At 33.0% G+C, this 21,555-nt stretch overlaps 1 protein-coding gene across 3 annotated transcripts in view; it reads left to right on the top strand.

Annotated features, from left to right (window-relative positions):
- Positions 1 to 17,001, top strand: part of UCHL5 (ubiquitin C-terminal hydrolase L5) — a 42,704-nt gene extending 25,703 nt beyond the window's left edge. Inside the window, exons 7-11 of one of the 3 annotated variants that reach the window (XM_032422056.1) lie at positions 809 to 872; positions 5,833 to 5,935; positions 7,262 to 7,372; positions 9,339 to 9,437; positions 14,645 to 17,001. In XM_032422056.1, the coding sequence (XP_032277947.1) occupies positions 809 to 872; positions 5,833 to 5,935; positions 7,262 to 7,372; positions 9,339 to 9,437; positions 14,645 to 14,689 (422 nt within the window). In that variant the 3' untranslated portion in view covers positions 14,690 to 17,001. Of the gene's footprint in view, positions 1 to 808; positions 873 to 5,832; positions 5,936 to 7,258; positions 7,373 to 9,338; positions 9,438 to 14,644 lie in introns of all 3 variants that reach the window. The other 2 variants (XM_032422055.1, XM_032422057.1) reach the window with 2 other exon arrangements.
- Positions 17,002 to 21,555: the final 4,554 nt, after the last annotated feature.

Below are 21,555 nucleotides of genomic sequence, written 5' to 3'. Positions count from 1 at the left end.
GATTAAAAAATGAACATTGGTTCATTTTGTTTGTACTTTTTGACCATGTCCCCTGCATAGAACCAATAATTTGTCTAATGCAGATTTACGTGTTACCTCTATGTTTAAAAATATTTATTTTTCTATGTCACAGAAAATTAATAGAATGTTCTTTAAATTCTCTTGAAGTTTTTTGTAGTTTGATGGTTGAGCTGATCTTTGCATTTTCTCTGTTGGCTTCTATCTGGTCACTTATTCTATATTCGTTAGAACCATCAAACACAAAGAACGTAAAAGATAAAGTAGAACAGCCAGTTTTGCTATACAACTGGTGGCTATGCTAAAAATTATGGTGAAAAAGAGGATTAAAACAACTGGGTAAAATTGGTTTTGCATAATATGTAGTTTTAGTTTTTTATTTTACAGTTATGATGGTAGGGAGTCAGACTGGTAAGGATTGAATCCTTATTTGCTACTGACTTGTGCTGATTTTTCTTACCCCTCAGTTTTATTACTGCAAAATGGTAGTTATTCTTATTTCACAAAGTTGTGGATTGTAATGGGATCACTCCCTAATTAGTTACTTTTCCAGACATTTGTTCAGTACCTACTAAGTGACACAATAATGTGGTAATGCAAATTACACTAACGCTTTTTGCCCTTACCTTTACTCCGAAACTAAAAATTGAAGCTTAACATTGTTATGCTAAAAGGATTTTTACCATCCTGAATTTCCCAAAATATTTATAAAACGATATTTTAGACTAACTTTTGAAATAATTTTAATGTTGATTTTATTTGATTTAATTGCTTTGATATTTCTTTCTAGGTGCATGCAATCAAGATGACTGGATCAGCGCAGTGAGGCCAGTCATAGAAAAAAGGATACAAAAGTAAATGCTCAGCTATTCTCACTGGCATAGTATTCTGGTTTTTAAATAATTTTTCAACTTTTATTTTATTATTATTTTAGCAGTGCTTGTTGAACATCTACTTTTGATTGGATTAATATGTTCAGGAAATCTATTTCAGAAATATTTAAATTCTACATAGTAATATGTCCTCTAAAGTTAAACATGCAGATCTCCATTAGATATTTTATATAGTTGTTTTGTAGAGTTGTTTTTAAGCATCTTTTTTTATTAAATTAAAACTCTTATTTTGAGATAATTATATATTCACATTCAGTTATAAAGATAATACAGAGAGATCCCGTGTACCCTTTACCCAGCACTGGTAACATCTTATCAAACTAGCGTACAGGATCAACAGCCAGGATGTTGCCAGGGATACAGTCAAGGTACAGAATGATTTCATCAGCACAAGGATTCCCTCATGTTGCCCTTTTAGAGCCACAGCCACTTCCTTCCTCTGTTGCCATTCTCCCCTCCCATCTGTAATCCCTAGTTTTATAATTTTTGTCAGTTAAAGAATGTTGTGTAAATGGAAACATACAATATGTAACCTTTTTGGATTGGCTTCTTTCACTCAGAATAATTTTCTGGAGATTTATCCAGGTCATTAAGTACATAAGTGCTTCATTCTTTTCTAATGATGGGTGCTAGTGTACGGTATGGGTAGGATTTTTTTTTTTTTTTTTTTTTTTTTTGCCCATTTAGCCATTGAAGGACATATGGATTGCTTCTAGTTTTTGGCTGTGATGAATAAAGCAGCAAGAAACATTTGTGTACACATTTTTGTGTGAACATAAGTTTTCATTTCTCTGGGATAAATGCCCAGGAGTGCCACTGCTGAGTTGTAAATGGATGTTTAATTTTCTAAGAAACTGCCAGACTCTTCCAAAGTGGCTGTACCATTTTACATTCCTACTAGCATGTATGAGCGATCCAGTTTTTCCACATCCTTGCTAGCATTTGGTTTTGTCAAAATTTTTTATTTTAGCCATTCTAGTAGGTGGGTAGTGATATTTCATTATTGTTTTAATCTGCATTTCCCTGATGACTAATTATGTTGAAAATCTTTTCATGCCTTTTGCCTGTTTTGTAAGTGGATTGTTTTTTGACCGTTGAGCCTTGAGTTTCCTTACATACTCTAGATAGTACTAGTTCTTCATCAGACACGTTGCCTGCAAATACTATCTCCCAGTCTGAAGCCTATCTCCTAATTCTCCCAATACAGTCTCTCACAGAGCAAAAGCTCTTAATCCCAATGAAATCTAATTTATCAATCTTTTCCACTATGAATTGTTTTTTGTTGTCAAATCTAAGAACTCTTTGTCTAGTCCTAGATCCTAAAGATTTTGTCTTTTTTCCTAAAAAGTTTATATTTTAACATTTCGCATTTAAGTCTGTGATCCATTTTGAGTTAATTTTTGTACATATTGTGAAGTTAAGTCAAAGGTCATTTTGTTGCCTATGCATGTCCGTTTGCTCTAGCACCATTTGTTGAAAAGGCTATCCTTCCTCTAGCAATTTGGTAGAATTATAAAAAACCAGTTGGGTGTATTTGTGTGAGTCTATTTCTGGGTTCACTACTCTGTTCTGTTGACCTGGTTGTCTGCTCTCTGCCAATCCTGCACAGTCTTGATTACTGTAGCTGTATTGTAAGTCTTGAAATCAGATAAACTGATACCCACAACTTTATTCTTTTTCATCAAAATTGTTTTAGCTGTTATAGTTCCTCTGTCTTCCCATATAAATTTTAGTATAATAATCCCATATAAATTTTAGTATAATCTTTTATATCCACAAAAATTCTTGCTGAGATTTTGATAGGAATTGTGTCAAACATTTATATCCATTTGGGGAGAATTGCCATCTTTACTATGATGAGTCTTCCTGTCCATGAACATGGTATGTCTCTCTATTTACTTTGATCTTCTCTAATTTCTTTCATCAGCATTTTGTACGTTTTAGCATACAGGTCCTGTACATGTTTTGTCAGATTTATACCCACATATTCTTTAGTCTTTTGAGTGATTACAAATGACACTGTATTTTCATATTTGATTTATTTGATCATTGTTAGTCTGTAGAAACACAGTTGATTGTTTTCTTTCTTTTTCTTGCATCCTTTAACCTTGCTGAACTCATGCACCAGCTTTAGAAGTTATTTGTGAGTTCCTTGGCATTTTCTCCGTAATCATGTCATTTGCAAATAGGGACAGTTTTGGATTTGTCTACTTCTAATTTCAGTTTTAATCAGTTTTTACTTTACATATTTTGCAGGTCTATTGTTTGGTGCATAAACTAAACATTTATCACTATTTCTTCTTAGTGGATTGATCTTTTTATCATTATGTCATGTCCTTCTCTAGTAATTTTCTTTGTTTTGAAATTTAGTTTATCTCATAGAAATATAGCTAGTCCTGCTTTCTTTCTTTCTTTCTTTTTTTTAAGGTTTTATTTATTTATTTGACAGAGAGAGACACAGCGAGAGAGGGAACACAAGCAGGGGGAGTGGGAGAGGGAGAAGCAGGCTTCCCGCGGAGCAGGGAGCCCAATGTGGGGCTCGATCCCAGGACCCTGGGATCATGACATGAGCCGAAGGCAGACGCTTAACGACTGAGCCACCCAGGCACCCCAGTCCTGCTTTCTTTTGATTTAGTGTTTTCATTCAAGTTGAGATTTTCATCATTTTTAATATGATAAATGATTATAGATTGAAACCTGGACATTTGTGATTTTATATAATAAGACACTGGATTTTTTTAAATAAAATTTCTGTTAAGCTGGTTTATATGAGCACTGCTCTGGCTGGGTAAATCAAGATGCTACCTCATTACTGCCAGGTGAGAGTAGAAGTTCAGATTCCCCACTCTGCTTCCATTGACATCTGAGATGGGAAGAGGTTCCCTGTTATTGCTGGGCAGGGGTGGGAGTTCTGGCCCCCAAAAGGGTGTCCACTTGATACTACCCTGGCTGGAAGAAGTAGGAATGCCTTGTTACTCCTTACTACATGGCTTCACTGTCGCTGAAGTGGGGGAGGTTTCTTTACCACTGTATGGTAGTGACTTCCCACTTGGCTTCCCATTTAGTCTCTTCTAGACACTGCAAATAGGTGTCATTACTGCCCACAGGGATGAAAGTCCTATCTCCCTACTCAGTCTTTGCTGGTGGGTAGGGTTAGGGCACAGTGTTTTTTCAGTTGTGTTTACCTATGGTAGAGTGGTAATTGTCTAAAGGTTTTCTGTTTCATGAGTCGCCCCTTTCCTATTTGGAAAGAAGGAGCAGACTTTTGTTGGTGCTTTTTTTGTCTGTGCCTGTTGGCATTTCTTAGTTGCTGGCTTCTTTAATTCCAAGTCTAGGCTATATGAAGGCAAATGAGATAACTCAAGGAGTTCACCACTGTGTCATTTTTGGGTCCTGGTTCCCTAGCTTGTCTGCCTTCTCTCCACCTTTCAGAATTTTCGTTCATCCTTTCATTTTCTTTTTTAAAATATATATTATGTCTAGTGTTTTTATTTGGTGTTTCTTAGTGAGAGAAATAAGGAAATGGAAGTTCCATTTTATTTATTTTTTATTTTTTTATTTTATTTTATTTTTTTAAATTTAAATTCATTTAACATATAATGTGTTAATTGTTTCAGGAGTACAGGTCTGTGATTCATCAGTCTTATATAATACCCAGTGCTCATTATAACACATACCCTCCCCATTGTCCATCACCCAGTTACCTCATCCCTCCACCCCCTTCCCCTCCAGCAACGCTGTTTGTTTCCTGTGCTTAAGAGTCTCTTATGGTTTGTCTCCCTCTCTGGTTTCATCTTGTTTCATTTTGTCCTCTCTTCCCCTATGATCCTCTGCCTTGTTTCTTAAATTCCACATACCAGCGAGATCATATGATAATTGTCCACAGCAGAGTTTTATTTTTTTTATTTTTAAATTTTTTTTAAAAGATTTTATTTATTTGTTTGACAGAGAGAGACACAGCGAGAGAGGGAACACAAGCAGGGGGAGTGGGAGAGGGAGAAGCAGGCTTCCCGCTGAGCAAGGAGCCCGATGAGGGGCTCAATCCCAGGACCCTGAGATCATGACCTGAGCCAAAGGCAGATGCTTAATGACTGAGCCACCCAGGCACCCCCACAGCAGAGTTTTAAAAACAACATTTTTACATAGTTCAAAGCACTGTAGTTAATATTGCTCCATATTCTTTCAGTGAATAGAAATATGTATGAGAAACTGTTATAAGTGAATAATGCAAAAACAGGCTTACATTTTCTATATATTCTCATTTTGATTAAGCACCATTTCCATAATCTTACCAGTAATTCTTCTAATGTCAACCTTTACCATAAATAAACATACTATGAGATATCTCATTGTGATACTCTGGTATCAGAGTAGTGAAAATAAAACAGCGTTCAGAAATTTTGCAACAGGATATAACCATATTATATTAATAAAATATTATACAAATATTTTATAATTTAAAATAAAATGTAAAGTAAAAGTGAAATATAAAAATATATGAACTAAAAATAACTACATCATGACTTGGAAAAAAGTATATAGTTAATTACCATCATAATGCCAGTATAATTAATCCAACAACTGTGAGGTCTTAGTTATTTTTTTCTGAGATCTGAAGTAAATGATGGTTGCCATGTTTCTTATAAAAGTAGGAAAACAAAATATTTTTTTATTTCACATGTTTAGTGGTATAATTTTATTTTAGAAGATTTAAAAATGTTTGTGATTAAATTTAGCTAGTTTTTTTTCTGCAGTTGTAGCCTTTCATATGTGAAAGCTTTTTTTAAATGTCAATTTTCACTGCTAGCCAATTGATAGATTTGTGTTTATCCTAAAGAACCATGGGGTAGTCACAATAGATTATCTTAATTATAATAGTGTTACAATTGTTTATTACATTATAAACTTTAACTTTTTTTAGGTACAGTGAAGGTGAAATTCGATTTAACTTAATGGCCATTGTGTCTGACAGAAAAATGATATATGAACAGAAGATAGCGGAGTTACAAAGACAACTTGCTGAGGTTTGTGACCATGTTTTTAGGTGCAGAGTTCTAGTTTAGTTGTCTCAGGGAAAGTATTCTCTCTCTCTCTCTCTCTGTCTTTGTTCTTTCTCTTTCTTTATTCTTTCTTTCTTTGTTTCTTTCTCTTTGTTCTTTTTCATTTCCTTCCTTCCTCCCTCCCTCCCTCTCTCTCTCTCTTTCTCTCTCTCTCTCTCTCTCTCTCCCTCCCTTCCTCCCTTCTTGATTTAATTAAGTGTCCTGAGTGATGATTAAGAGAATACACTCTGGAGTCAGGCTCCCTAGATTTAGCTCCTGGCTTTGCCACTTAGTGGATGTATGAATTGGAATATACTTCTTTGTGCTTCAGTTTCTTTCATTCTTTCTTTCTTTCTTTCTTTCTTTCTTTCTTTCTTTCTTTCTTTCTTTCTTTCTTTCTCTCTCTCTCTCTCTCTCTTTCTCTCTCTCTCTTTCTCTCTCTTTCCTTCCTTCCTTTCCTTTCCTTTCCCTCTCTCTTTCTCTCCCTCTTTCTTTTTTGAGAGAGAGAGCAAGCACGTTTGCGTGCAAGTGGTAGCAGGGCAGGGAGAAGGAGAGAGAATCTTAAGCAAGCTCCATGCAGAGCATGGAGCCCACGAGGGGCTTCATCTCATGACCCTGAGATCATGACCTGAACCTAAGTCAAGAGTCAGTCGCTTAACTGACTGAGCCACCCAGGAGCTCCTGCCCCTGTGCTTCAGTTTCTTAATGAAAAATGAAGTTAATAGTATTTACCTTAGAAAGCTGTTGTGAGGGTTAACTGAGATAATATATGTAAGCCACTTAAAACAGACTGACAAATATTACATGCTAAGTAAGTGTTAGCAATTAACTATTTAATTTCATTATTATAATTAAGCAAGTTAGAATATATTTCTCACAGAATTAATTGGGTACATTTAGATTTACATGTAATATTTACTAGTCTATGTAATTGATTGTTTTTTTGTAGTAAATATGATTGGAGAAGATAATTAGTAATAGTACCTTTTTTACATTCCTTTGATGACATTTTCTTAATAGCATATTTAAGCATATTTATTTTATAGCTAAGCAAAAGATTGTAGCAATATAGTGTTTTGCAGTATAGGTTTTTTTTAGATAAAAATTCATATGTGTTATTGTAGAACATGGAAATATGGGAGGTACTACTTAGGGCTTTTGTCCTTTAATATTGCAGTTAGACTGGTATTCTGTCACCAATATTAAGAGTAAAATTTGAAAATAATTGTACTGTGTTTATCATTTTAAAATATTTTGGACTCAAGCCTCAATCATTAGGGTATGCTGTTCCTTTTTCTTTACCCTAAGGAGGAACCCATGGATACAGACCAGGGTAATAATATGTTAAGTGCTATTCAGTCAGAGGTTGCCAAAAACCAGATGCTTATTGAAGAAGAAGTACAGAAACTAAAAAGATATAAGGTATGTTTTCTTTTTTTTTGTCCCTTTGTTTTAATATAGAGTAGTATATTTTGACATGAAGGTATGTTGAATATTTGATTTTTTCCCCCATCATTTACTAGTTTTCAGAATAATGAGTTGGTTTCTTGGCACCCCACAAAGGTAACTAGGAGGTCTCTTTCTTTTTAATTTTTTTTGAAGTATCATTATGAACAAATTTTTAACCTATTTGATGTTTCAGTTCATTGCAATTAATGATGATCAAATTGTCTTATCTTTGGCCATTAGGATCCACTTCAAGTCCTAAGTCCTTCTGATATGATTCTCTTCATCTTTGATAGCTTCCTTGATTTCCAGTATGACAAGATGGTTCAGACTCATCTTGTCCATTTTCTACTTCAGACTTGGATTAGCCATTTTTTTCAAGAAGCCCTGGGTTCTTTTGTTGGGAAATCTTATTTAGAAACCACTATTTGGATGCTCAGTGATACTGATTAGTCATTATGTCTAGGCCTTTTCAGAGCTAAGAAATACATTTTTGTTTGCTTCTTATTTTAGTTTTGAAGAGAAAATAGAATGTGAATTTGTACAATGTGAATTCAGTCTTCAAATTTAGAATTAAAGGGCTTGGGGCACCTTACTGGCTCAGTCAGTAGAGCATGCGACTCTTGATCTCAGGGTCACGAATTCAAGCCCCATGTTGGGCGTGGAACCTACTGAAAAAAAAAAAAAGAAAGAATTAAAGGGCTTTATACTTGAAGTTAACCATTTGCATCTCTTCTCTTAAGCTGTGTGAGTTTGGAAATGGTAGTTATGTCATTTCTCATGTGTATCATAGTAGAAAAAGCATTGTTATTCATTTGAAGCTCAGTTGAAGGCAAGGATCGTCCTTTTTTCTTTTTTATTGCTCACCAAAGCATTAGCATAGTGCTTTGTATCATACTTAACAGCCAATAAATGACTGTTAAATAAAATAAATGAACCTTGAACTGGTACGGTTTCTTCAGTTGGAAATGGTAGGGGCTGGCTCCAGAGTATTCCAAGTTAATGGAGATAGGAAAGTAAGGGATGAAAGCTTGAATATTAATCTTCCATTTTATGTGGTATACAAAAATAACTACCCATCACTTATATATTCTTAATGCAGGGTTATTTCATCACGAAGTTTTAATATTAGCCTAAAATAAAACACAAATTAAGTTTTCAGAATCTTTACCTGCTACATTGCTTGAAAATGCTTGTTCAAAAAGGTGAAATGATTCTCTTACTGCTATAAAATGAACATGTGTTAAGATTTTATTTAATTCATTAATTAATTGAAGGAACCTGTAGTCACAACTAGTTCAAACGAGAAGTTAAAGCAGCTCAAGTTTATATGAAGTAAAGGAATGTTGAAATGAATTTACTGAAGATGGAAACTGTTTTTTTTCTATGGGAGAAGGGAAGTAAATTGAACCTCTACCAGACAGAATATTTAATAGCTCAATGGCAGTGAAAAACTAGAATCACGTAACTTGGGAGGGGTGCTCTAGACAATGCATAGTTTTCACTTGAAGCACAGATCTTTCCCTATAGTCTATCTTCTTCATTAAAAGTTATTCAAAGAAAGATTATTCTTGATCACAAAATAAAGCTGGTTTCATTAGGCGTGGCCTGATTATTTGCATAGTTGTAGTAAGAGTATTAATTTATCATGTGGGCTTCTTAAATTTACTTTCATCTTAAGTTTTCGTAAATAATTTTAGACTTTTAAAAGTGTTATTTGCTAAGCCAAGAATAGGAAGCCACACCCAAGAAACTCTCACATGTTTTATTGTATTAGTCTTTATTCTCAGTGGGGATGGAATCTCATTATTTCTAATATTTTTTCTTATGAGAATGGAAGGTTTTCTCCCATTTCTATTTTGAGTTGGATGCAAAGATCAAAATATCAGAAACTTAGTGGAAATGTAAAGTTAGTGTGGTTTGATATTTGTTTTATTTTCAGATCGAAAATATCAGAAGGAAGCATAATTACCTGCCTTTCATTATGGAATTATTAAAGACTTTAGCAGAACACCAACAGTTAATACCACTAGTAGAAAAGGTAAGTATTTTACTGATGAATACTTAGATTTAGATTCCCCCAAAACAAGATGTTTTTTTGGTTTGAGTAGAGATAAAATTTGTTGAAGCAGTCCTATTTTAATTTTTTTTGCATTTATCTATTGTTGTATATTCTAGATGAGCATTAGTTCAACCTGATATTTTTTTTAGTTCAGCCTGATATAAAATCAAAATAAGGAATTGTCCCATTGCTTTAGCCTTCCCAAATCCTTAGTGTTAAGAACTTAGGTTGTACCTAATATTAGAATAAAATTTAAAATTTTTCCTGTCTTTAAGCTGAAAGCAAAATTTTTTTTAAGATTTTATTTATTTATTTGAGAGAGAGAAGTGGGGAGGGGCAGAGGAAAAGGGAGAGAGAATCTCAAGCAGACTCCATGCTGAGTGTAGAGCCTGATGCGTGGGGCTTGATCTCATGACCCTGAGCTTATGACCTGAGCCGAAAGCAAGAGTCGGACACTTAACCGACTGAGCCACCCAGGCGCCCCTAAGTTGAAAGCAACTTTTTAATTTTAACAGTTGAAATAATAGATTCCTTATTATTTAATTTAGGAAAAATTTGAATTATCATAGAATTTAAAACTAGAATGGACATTGAAGGGGGAAAAAATAACTATAGCCTAGACTAATAAATGGGTTTTTTAATTCATTCCTAAGCTAGTATTCTTTCTGCCAAAGAAAAGCTCACATAGGTTTGTGAAAAATTCTGATTTCTAAGATTTTTTTTCTTCAGTATAAGACACTTAAATATTAATTGCACAATTGCAATACAGTTAAATTGTTTTTAAGTTTATATTGTAAATCAGTGTTTCTGAAAGTGACCATCACTGGATACTCTTTAAAATACATGTTACCTGGCCCCTCCCCAGATATTCTGATATAGGGGAAGGAATCTTTAATAAGTTACCCCAAGTGACTCTAATGCAGCTGGTTTGTGTACCACATTTTGAGGAACACTTTGAGAAGATACTACTAGGCAAATAAAAGTTTGGACCATTAACTTAAGAGCAGAGTACATGGTAGGTATGTGTTTCTTATTAATTTTAAAGTTTCTGAAGCAAAGATACATTTCAACCCAGCCTTTTTATATCATCATAAATAATAGGAAATGAGAATTAAGGTTTTTGTGTATACCTTATTATCCAGATCCTGAAACGTGTGCTTCTGCTTTTAGCACTAAGTGCACAAATTATTGCAGAAAACTGCTAAGTCTTCTCTTTTCCATACAGATTTTCTGTTCATGTATCCCATGGTGTTATTCTAAGATGGGAAACTGATTTTAAAAGTTTTAGATGAACAATTAGGGTTCTGTGATTCTCAGAAGTTCCTAGATACTGTGTTCTTTGTATGAAACACTATGAAATATTTCTCTATTAAAAATATTAAAATAATAATATACTGTTGTGTTAAATCATATGATCTGTTGCATCAGATTTTAACTATAGCTAAATATTACTAAAGGCCAAATGTTATTAGAGAAATTTAAAATATATGTATTTTCCTTTAAAATTGGTCTGTGAATAAACTTTTTGGTGCAAATTAGGAAAACGACCGTTCTTGTTTGATTTTGATGACAATATATCCCCAGATATTTTTGAAAGCATAGTTGGAGAACAGGCATTGAACTGTAATTTCTTACTTCACATTTTGGACACAGGGTGGCAGTATATGAATGCCTGGTGTTAGTGGGACATCAGCTCAGTGTGTTCTTGTGTTTACACCTTTTTTTTGAAGGGATAGTTATTGATCTACTTTTGCCTATTTCTTCAGACTACTCTTTGATTCATAATATTGCATAAGCAATATTGAGGTTACATTTATTCCTTGTGTATATACAATATCTGTTATCCCCTAAGGAATTCCCTTAAAGGAATCATTCTGTTATCCCCTAAGGAATATTCCCTAAGGAATATAAGGAATTCAGATGCATTATTTGATTAAAATTTTTGAAATTTTAAAATTATTCATCAAACATTTATCTAGCTGTAAGTATATTGCAGGACTTCTTAAAGTCTATAGATACATGTATAACTAAGATATACTCTTCTCTCTTAAGCAGTTCATGATATAGTTGGGGAAAGGAATAAATAATTATAGTATTGTGCTGAATAGGATTGTTCTGATAAGTGCCAGAATCAATACATGCTGAAAGTCCTGGGGAGCACAGGGTGGCTCCTTAATAGCCTTATGCCACTTGAAGTTTCACATCCATAAAATTTTAAATCTGTGGTTAGAATCAAATGCTTATTCTCTACCAATAAATCAGCTTCCTTAAGCATAAATGTATTTTGTTCATCTCATTTTGAAAAAAAGAAATCATTATATCATATTGAATATTACTTTCTGCAGATAAACATGTTACAAATGAAAAAACAATAATGATGAGATTTTATAATTATATACAATACAAAGGCTTTAGTAGTGATAATTGCTTAATAGTAATACTTCTAAGAAAAATAACATGTAGAATTCAGAAATGCATAAGTTGAAATTACTGAGAAATTAATAAGTTTAACTGTTCCTCCCCCGACCCCTCAGTCCCCTATGCCAAGGGAAAGTAGAATAAAGGAACAAAGTATAAAAGAGGTAGAAAGAACCAAAGAGGAAAGATGTGGCTACTCTTGGCAGTGGTGTAAATGCCAACCCTGTCCAGGATCAGATCTCTGAGTAACTGAGGTAGTTGGTTAGAGCCTGTGATGGCATGAAAGTATTTGAATTTGAACATCTTTTTATTTTACAGAATAATAAAGAAAAGATCAAGACTTTGAATCTCCTGAGGGCGTATGGCTATAATGAATTAGGTTAAGATCTTACCTTTTATAAGTATTTTTGTTATATGAGGCTTCTACTACTTTCTGAGGAGTTGAATATACATTATGTAATACCTGCTTGGGAAATAACTTAAAAATACATAGCTATAAAACTTCTTGTGCCCTATACCAAATCTATTTCTTAACATATAAAATCAGCTAGATGAAGATTTCATTTGTGAAACTTTTACTGAGTTCAGGTATACTTAGTAAAATTCTTTTAATATTTTTATCTTAACCTAGTAATTCTGGATCATTGTCTATCCCAGGTTTCTAATAATCACCAATAACCTACCATAATATAAAATCATAGAATCAGTTGCTATGGGATTCAAAGCACCTTCAAAATACTGAATTTTGTCCACATTTTACTAAGACATTATAATTCAGTTGGTAATAATCTTTAGGACTGGGGCGCCTGGGTGGCTCAGTCAGTTAAGCGTCTGCCTTCAGCTCAGGTCATGGTCCCAGGGTAGTGGGATCGAGCCCCGCATCAGGCTCCCTGCTCGGCGGGAAGCCTGCTTCTCCCTCTCCCACTCCCCTTGCTTGTGTTCCCTCTCTCGGGGTGTCTTTCTCTGTCAAATAAATAAATAAAATCTTTAAAAAATAATAATAATCTTTAGAACTTACTTTTTCTATTCCTTAATAGAAATAAGGTAGAAGAATAGTTGGTATTCACAATAATATCTACATTGATATCTGTGATTACAGAATTACCTGATTTGAGTCAATGATTTTTGATGTTTCATTGACATACTGTATAGAAGGTAACAATGTACCTTTTTTCCATGCTATGTAGAAACGTAATATTGTTTTTTATTTATAGCAAAGGCTGAACAGAATACAGGCTTTTGGTTTTAGATTGCTGGTGTGAATTTAGCTGGTGCTTTTAGGCAAGTTATTTGTTTATAGTTTCCATTTCTTCATCTATAAATTAGGAATCATACCTACTTCACATTCTTGAGGACTAAATATCTATAAAGTACATAAATAAGTGCTCAATAAATGGTGGTAATTATTTTTAACTTATTTCACTTATTCTTAACTTTATCTGAATTATATAGTTTAATAAATGTATGTACACTCTCTGTATTAGATGTCTGCTCATTTAATTATATTGTAAAATTTATGTCATAAACCAGTAAGTTTATTTTTGTTAATTCTACTAAACATTCTGTATATTCAGAGTATATTCAGAGATCAATATGGGAAAAGTACATATTTTTATTTCAAATTATATCTGAAATTAAATTGTATTTTTATTATTTGGAAACAACTTCTTTGTTAAAAATCATATACATATCAAATTATAAATTATGCTAACTAAAAATGTTCATGTAAGCAATTTTATTTTATATGGTACATATAATATTTTGCCTTAATATATTCTAAGGCATAGCACTTTATCATATAGTTGTATAATTATACTACCTAATACATTATAAAAATATTGTAGTTCTAATTACCCTATTTTTTAATCTAAGGAAGTTTTTATTCTTAGTTGTATGATAACAAAACTCTATTTGTTCCTTTCTGATTCAAGTGCCATAGTGGAAAGAACATTATATTCTAGTACTCTAAAATCTTATTTCTCAAAATGTCATCTGAGGACCAGTGGAATTGGTATCCCCTAAAAATTTGTTAGAAATTTAGAATCTCAGGCTTTTTATTGAATCAGCATTATAGCAGGGTCCCCAGGTCATTGGTCTGTACATTGAAAAGCACCACTATAGAACAGGTGTCTTTTGACCTCTTGAGGTTCTATTTTATACTAGCTGTGTAACTTTTGTCAAGTTTGATATCTATAAGCTGTCTTTCTCATCTGCTGAAAAATAGAATTACTGGGTTCAAGCTATATAATTGTTATGAGGATCAAATGAAATAAGGTAAGAGAGCATTTTTTAAAAAAGTTCTATAAGTAATGTTTCTTAATACTACAGATATGTGATCCTTTACTGATATTCTGTTAAACTCATTCAAACATGCAGAAACTAATATAAGATTTTTCTTATACTCAATTTGAATGAGAAATGGGCACATATGTAAATATATCGTTTTGAAGTATTTATGAATGAGTATGACTTTGTGGCATGAGTAATTATGTATATTTAAATTATTACAATTATAATAATATATTTCAACTGCAGATAAGAAAGAACTGTAAATCAAACATGATCCTTTTTTACTGAGGGCAAAACATAACTATAATTTGTCCAGCAGTAGTTTGTTGCAAGTCTTGAGTTATGAAAGATAATACTCTAGAAATCTTGAAAACAATGCATTTCAAGCCTTTTAGCTTAAGAATGCCCACTTACACACATTTTAACGTGATCTAAAATGGACTTTTAAGATTTTATAGAATACTATCTTTAACTTCTAGGCAAAAGAAAAACAGAATGCAAAGAAAGCACAGGAAACCAAATGAAGAAGATGCTTTGGGATGTATACACATTTCTGCTTCTGCACTTATTTTCATGGAAACCATTAAGTATAAAGAACTTTGAGCATCATCCTAATTGACTCAATGCACGTTTGGCAATAGTACCAGTCTGTCTTGTCTTTAATGCATGGATTCTTTCCCTACCTGCATCATGTGCATGTAGTGCATATTAAATAAAAGTGATATTCAGAGTGCTTGCCCAAATTCCATTATTTGACATTGGATCTGAGAACTTCTGCTGTTGGTTCTGTGGATATATACTATCGTAATGAACCTAGGAATTACACAAATGTTATTCTCTACTTGTAATTGTTATAATTAATCTCTCAATCTTTTAGCTCAGTTACATGCTTAAAATTTATGAATGTCAGATCTTGATTAAATTAGATCTCTTGTTTCTCCTCATCATTAATGAAAAGAATCAGTATTTGTGTATGATATCTAAACATTTTGAGGATTTTAAAACTGAATTTTATCTTGAGAAAGTATGGTTTTAATGCAGATCATTTGAAAAAGACAAAAGTATAGTTTCTAGTGATTTTTATTGCTGCCAGTAGAAAAAGTAATAAACATTCAGTTTATTTTAGCAGACTTTCTTTAAGTGTTTGGGGTTATTTGTTATTAGAATTATTTCAGGAAGGTGTGAGTATTATGCTTCAAAGCAGAATTTCAGGTTAAGAACAAATGATAAATCTTAAAAGATTTTTGGTGTTACTGTCAGTCTGGCAACATTTTTTAGGCTGCTAAGCTGTATCTTTATAAAAAATCAGATGTTTGACAATTTAGGCTATCTGCTTTTTTAAAAAAATAGGATGTGGTGGTGGAGGATTCTTCTATGCCAATTTGAATGAAATTGGTAGAGCCCAATAGTTTCAAGAACCATGTACAGTTCACTCACAATGGAATTTTTAAAATTACTTTTGGGAGTTGCTTTGTTTTTTTTTTAATTTTATGAAATAATTGTATTCTTGCTCCTAATCTTCTCCAAGTTAAACTTTAAAGGAGATTTTATGGAACTTCTTTTTATAAAGGAAATTATCTAGTTTTTTTTTCTTACTAGATTCGTTTCTGAAATTGATACATGACTTTTTTTTTTAACAGTTTATTATGGAAAAGTTTAAACATACATAGAGCGACTGCTTATTCATCTTCTAGCTTCAAACACATGAATTTTTTAAGGATTATTTTAAAACTTACTACATTGTGGTATTATTAAATAACTAATGTGAAAAAATCTGGTGGGAAATTGAGTAGAAAAATTAATGAAATATTTTTCATACATAATTTTAGATGAAGGTAATAAAGAATTTGTAGTTTTTCATTTGTGGGTAAATGTATTTTGCTCTGGATACAATAGTAATTATGGAGTGCTTTCAAAGCCATGATACAATTTTAAAAAGTGATTTCTTAAGGATTATTTTAGGCTCATCTTGATCCCATGCAATTATTTCAACTTAATTTATATACTCTGTTTTGTTTTGTTTTTTTAAGATTTTTTTAGTTTGGAGTGATCTCTACACCCAACGTGGGGCTTGAACTCACAATGCCGAGATCAAAAGTTGCACACTCTACTGAGTGAGCCAGCCAGGTGCCCTTATTTACCCATTTCATAGAGGCTTAAATTTTGTAAAGCAATACAAGGAATATTATAGTCAGTAGTATCCAGTCATCAAGACAGTGTGACACTAGCATAAGGATCAACAACAAATCGATCAGTGGAACAGAAGAGAAATCCTATAAATAAATCCACATTTATGTGGTTACTTGATTTTTGACAAAGGTCGCAAAGCAATCCAACAGAAAAAGAAAGTCTTTTCAATAAATGAGGCCAGAACAGCTAAACCTCCATGTGGAAAAAAAATGAACCAAGACCTTCCTCACAAAAATGAATTTGAGATGGATCATTGACCTTCATTTAATAGCTAAAGTACAAAGGTTTTTAGAGGAAAACATAGGTGAATATCTTTGTGACTTGAGTGTAGCCAAAGGTTTCTTAGGTCACAGAAAGCAATAACCATAAAAGATCCAAAATCTGTTTATAAAAATTAAAAACTTGTCATTGAAAGATGCTTTTAATAAGAATAACCAGTATCAAATGACATTAAAAATAGCTTTATAAAACTGTGTTAATAGGTATAAGGATATTTTCTTATAATCTAATTCTAATAAAATTCTTTGATAGGAATTTCCATAGCTTAAGAACGGCTTATTTTATCTGCTTCTTCTTTGGATAATTGTAAATGCATTGTGATCCTTCATGATAATGTTTGCCAGTGAATAAAGAAATATGACTTGTCTTTGTCTGGGTCTTGGTCATGAAGCTGGTGGGTAGAGAAAATGGATGAATGAAGAACAATCCAGAAATATATGTTAGTTATGTGGGAAGTTTTTTCTTTTTTAAAAAGGTGTATTGAAAGGAGTATTTAAAAGAAAGTCTCCTTTGTTCATTTCACTTTTGCCCTTTCTTTTCTGAAATCTCATTTAATGCTTGGATAGGTGAAGGCACTTCCATTCTGTTTTGTGCCTTTTAAAATAACTAGCCGATTCTAAGCAATATACTTTTGCTATCATAAACAAAGAAAGCTTGCCAGCAGCTGCTGCCCTGGCTAGTCTCACCTCATGTGTTCAGTTCCCAAGACAGCTGCCCTTTTTCTAGCAGGAGCAGTCTGCTTGACTGTGCCACTGGAATAGACAAATACTTGTTCTGAGATCGTGAACCATGGGGACTTGCTCCCCTATTTAGACCACGATACATACTTCAGTGTGTATTATGGTGTTACATGCAGATTAATAACTTCAGTTAATCTAGTTGCCTAAAACATTTCAAGATACATGCAGAAATCACTTTTTTTTTTTTTTTTTCCCCTGTGGGAGTATTTTGTGTCTTGCGGGGGAGAAAAGCTTTTAAGGTTTTTCCTTTAAAAAATTTGAAGAAAGATAAGCAAAAATAAAATTTAAATTACCCATCGTTCTACCATCAGGGATGACTACATTGACATTTTAGTGTGTTTAGTGATTCTTTTTCCCCATATGTGTGCGTTTCTGTGTGTTAGTCTTGCATGCCCTCCCCATATGCCAAAATAGGTTTATGTACTATAAGTTATTTTTAAAGCAGATGATATGCAATTTATCATCTTTGTAACACTGACAACTTATTCACAGGAAACAAACCACTCCAGCTATTTGAAGAGGAATGGGGATTAATATTGAGCATTTTGAAAGCTACCTAGTTTCTTACAAGGTCATTGGAAGATATGGAGGAGTAGGCTCAAGTTTGGGTTTCCAGGAATGACTCCTGGCAAAACCTATGTTACTGGCCCACCAGCAGAACTGCTATATCTGCAGCAGTCAGGGGTTCACCATTGGAGTCCCTGATGTTAGGACCTGCTGCAACAGCTGTGGTCTGGGAATGAGTAATGTGCTGCAGCTGTGTGTTGTATATATATACGTGTATATGTGTATATATATATATATATACGTGTATATGTGTATATACATATACACGTATATATATATATACTAGAACTGTAGGAAAATTCAACCTCTCCATGGCTAAGCACTCAGAATAGTGAAAGCCACTTAGAATAAATTCTGCCACTCAGAATAGCTAAAGCAACAGTCAGATGGCCTCTGCCTTTTGACTTTCAAAACTTATATTAGGTTTTCTGCAAGGGAATCTAGGAAGTGAGTTTTTAGCTTTGCAGTCTCTGCAGATAAGGAAGGCATTCTAGGAGGGGGCTGGCAAGTCCACTCAATCACACATTATTACATTCTTCTACAGTAACAATTTTTTCTTTTTACAGAAGTAATACATGTTTATTTTAGAGAAAGAAAATACAGAGAAAACATATGAAAATAAAATCTAATCCTATTACCCAGAGATAATCACTGTTAGCGTTCTGATGTATATCTCACCAGAGAATGTGTTTACACTCACACATGTAATAGATATTTTTGTTTTTATGAGAGAGGGATTACAATTAAATATTTTGTTGCATGCTTCCCCCCCCACAAACTTCTCATATTAATAAATATGCTTGTATCACATCTTTTTTAAAATGGTTGCTTAGTATTCCATTATATAAGTATGCTCTATTGTATTTAACAAGGCCCTAGTAGTGTGGAATAAAGCATAGAAATGAAATGGGCAAACTGGATAGTTTGATTTTGGGGGGAGGAATTTATTTTTTAAACTGACATGAATTCCTAGATCTGTCAAATATGAATGTTCTTCAATTTGTTCTCTTCCTTAACATGTGATTAATTGGCTAAAATCCAATGACTGAGAGGTCACAGAGTCACCACTTCTAGCATACCTAGTACTTTTTATTTTTGACTTTATATTAATGTCTTGAGAACTTTCTTTGATAATTTATCCAACATATATCTGAGTTGTTCTAGATGCTGGAGATCAAGACCCTGCCCTCAAGGTGAGAGGCAATGGGCACGCCTGTATAATACAGTTTTTCAAGTACCGGTAAGAACTATAAAAAAAACAGCAGGCCAAAAGAATGGAGGGAGGTGAGGTTTGATGGGATGGCCATGGAAAATACCTTTAAAGAGATGATATTGAAGCTGAGATCTAAATGAAGAGAATTTTCTCTGTAGTACTGACTCAGCACTACAAAAGAGGATTGCATACAGGCAGAATCAACATGCAGTAATTCTGAATATTAATTTTTAATAATGTGTGATAGTTAAATCATTTATGAAAGTTGATTTGGGGTGATTTTGATTTGATTTTTAATATGAAAATAGGTTGAATAAAAATTACGTGTAGGAAACGCTAGGACCACTGGCCTATGTGCTTTTTTAGGCTATCCAGATATTCTACATAAACTTATATAACACTTTCTTGTAGCAATGTAGTATAGTATTGACTAAACCATAAAATTAGTGGGAAAAGTATCATGCAAGTATATTTTAAAAACAATTTGACATATACCATGATTAAAGAAGTAAACACGAAAACTAAAACAATGAAGTTATTAGAAAAATATGGGAGGATATTTTATTATTTCAGGATAGAGAAAAGCTTCCTAAGCAAGCAATAAAACATAAAAAAAAAAAAAGAATCCAGAAGAGAAACACTTGACTGTATAGAAATTTCTGTACAACAAACACCACAAAAACTTAAAAGCGAGACAACAAAATTTCATCATACATAACAAAATGTAATATGTATATTAGAAATATAATTAATATCTAATATACAGAGAGTTCTCCCCCAGGAGAAAAATTGGCAGGTGATATGAACGGGCAATTCACAGAAGGTGTTAAACAATGGCTAGTGACATTGTAAAAGATGGTAAATCCACTAGTGATCAAGAAAATACAAATCAAAATTTAAAGAGATGCCTTTTTCCTGTCAGATTATCAAGAAATTGAAATGCTTGTAAACATCCACTTTACAGTGTGGGCATAAATGGGCAGGCTGATGGACCAGTGGTAGAAGTCTTTTTGAAAAGCAATTTAGCAATTCTCAAAATCTAGATGGTACATATCCTTACAATAATTTCACTTCCAAGAACCATATTACATACGTATTCACACAACTATATAAAGACGTATAAGAAGATTCATCATAGCGTTATTTGTAATAGCAAATAATTGGAGACAACCTAAAAGCATAGCAAGAGGGAATGGGAAAATAAGTTATAGTATGTTGGAATACTATGCAAATCACTGAAGATAATGAGATAAATTTCTATGTTTTAAATGGAAGGACGTCTGTGATCCTTTTTTGAGGAAAAGGAAAGCTACACTATAGTGGTATAGTATAAATACATTTTCTGAAGAAAACTCTTACATGTGTATACATGAAAACAGAAAAATATTTGAAAGTATCACATGAGATTCTTAACAGTTAGTAGCCCAGGGGCTTAGAAGTGGAAGGGTGAAGTGGGGAATTTTCCATTTTAAAGTTACAGGTTTCTGACATGATAGAATTTTTTCCTACCAGAATATATTACTTTTGTGTTCTAAACCATATCAATAAGTTAGCCAATTATTCTTGTGACAAAAGTATTGTCAGGATTTCTTTCAATAAGATGCTCCCTAAATGCATTTAAATATGAACAAAACATAAATGCAGCATATATATATATATGTATATATATATACATGTATAACACATACATTTGAGTAATATAATTATTGTGTAACCTAAGGCATACCTATGTCTTCCTAGCAATAATACTGGTGTTTATGGGGTACTCCCCACTGGTGGCTATTCTCATAGCAGTTTATTTTTTAATTAATTTTTTGTACTTTCAAGTTTTTATTTAAATTCCAGTTAGTTAACATATAGTGTAATATTAGTTTCAGGAGTAGAATTTAGTGATTCATCACTTACAGATAACACCCAGTGCCCATCACAAGTGCCCTCCTTAATACCCATCACCCATTTAACCAATTGCCCACCTACTTCCCTCTAGCAACCCTCCGTTTGTTCTCTATAGTTAAGAATCTGTTTTATGGTTTGCCTCTCTCTCTTTTTCCCCCATGTTCATTTGTTTGTTTCTTAAATTCCACATATGAGTGCAATCCTATGGTATTTATCTTTCTCTGACTTATATCACTTAGCATGATAGTCTCTAGCTCCATCCCTAGCATTAAAAATATTTTATTTTACTTTGTTCGTCTTATGTATGTATATATGTATGTATGTATTTAAATCAAGTCATCTATAACCAGGTTACTCAAAACTGTGGTCTTCAGACCAGCAGTGTCAGCATCACCTTGGAACTTGTTAGAAATGCAGAATCCCAGGCCAATGAAATTAGAATCTGCATTTTAACAAGATGGCTAGTTAATTCCTGTGCACATTCAAATTTAACAAGCACAGGCTC

Source organism: Phoca vitulina, unplaced genomic scaffold (genome assembly GCF_004348235.1).
Source record: "Phoca vitulina isolate PV1807 unplaced genomic scaffold, GSC_HSeal_1.0 scaffold26, whole genome shotgun sequence".
Taxonomy (NCBI): domain Eukaryota; kingdom Metazoa; phylum Chordata; class Mammalia; order Carnivora; family Phocidae; genus Phoca; species Phoca vitulina.
Note: the sequence above shows the minus strand (reverse complement) of the source record. Positions and strands in the feature narration are given on the sequence as shown.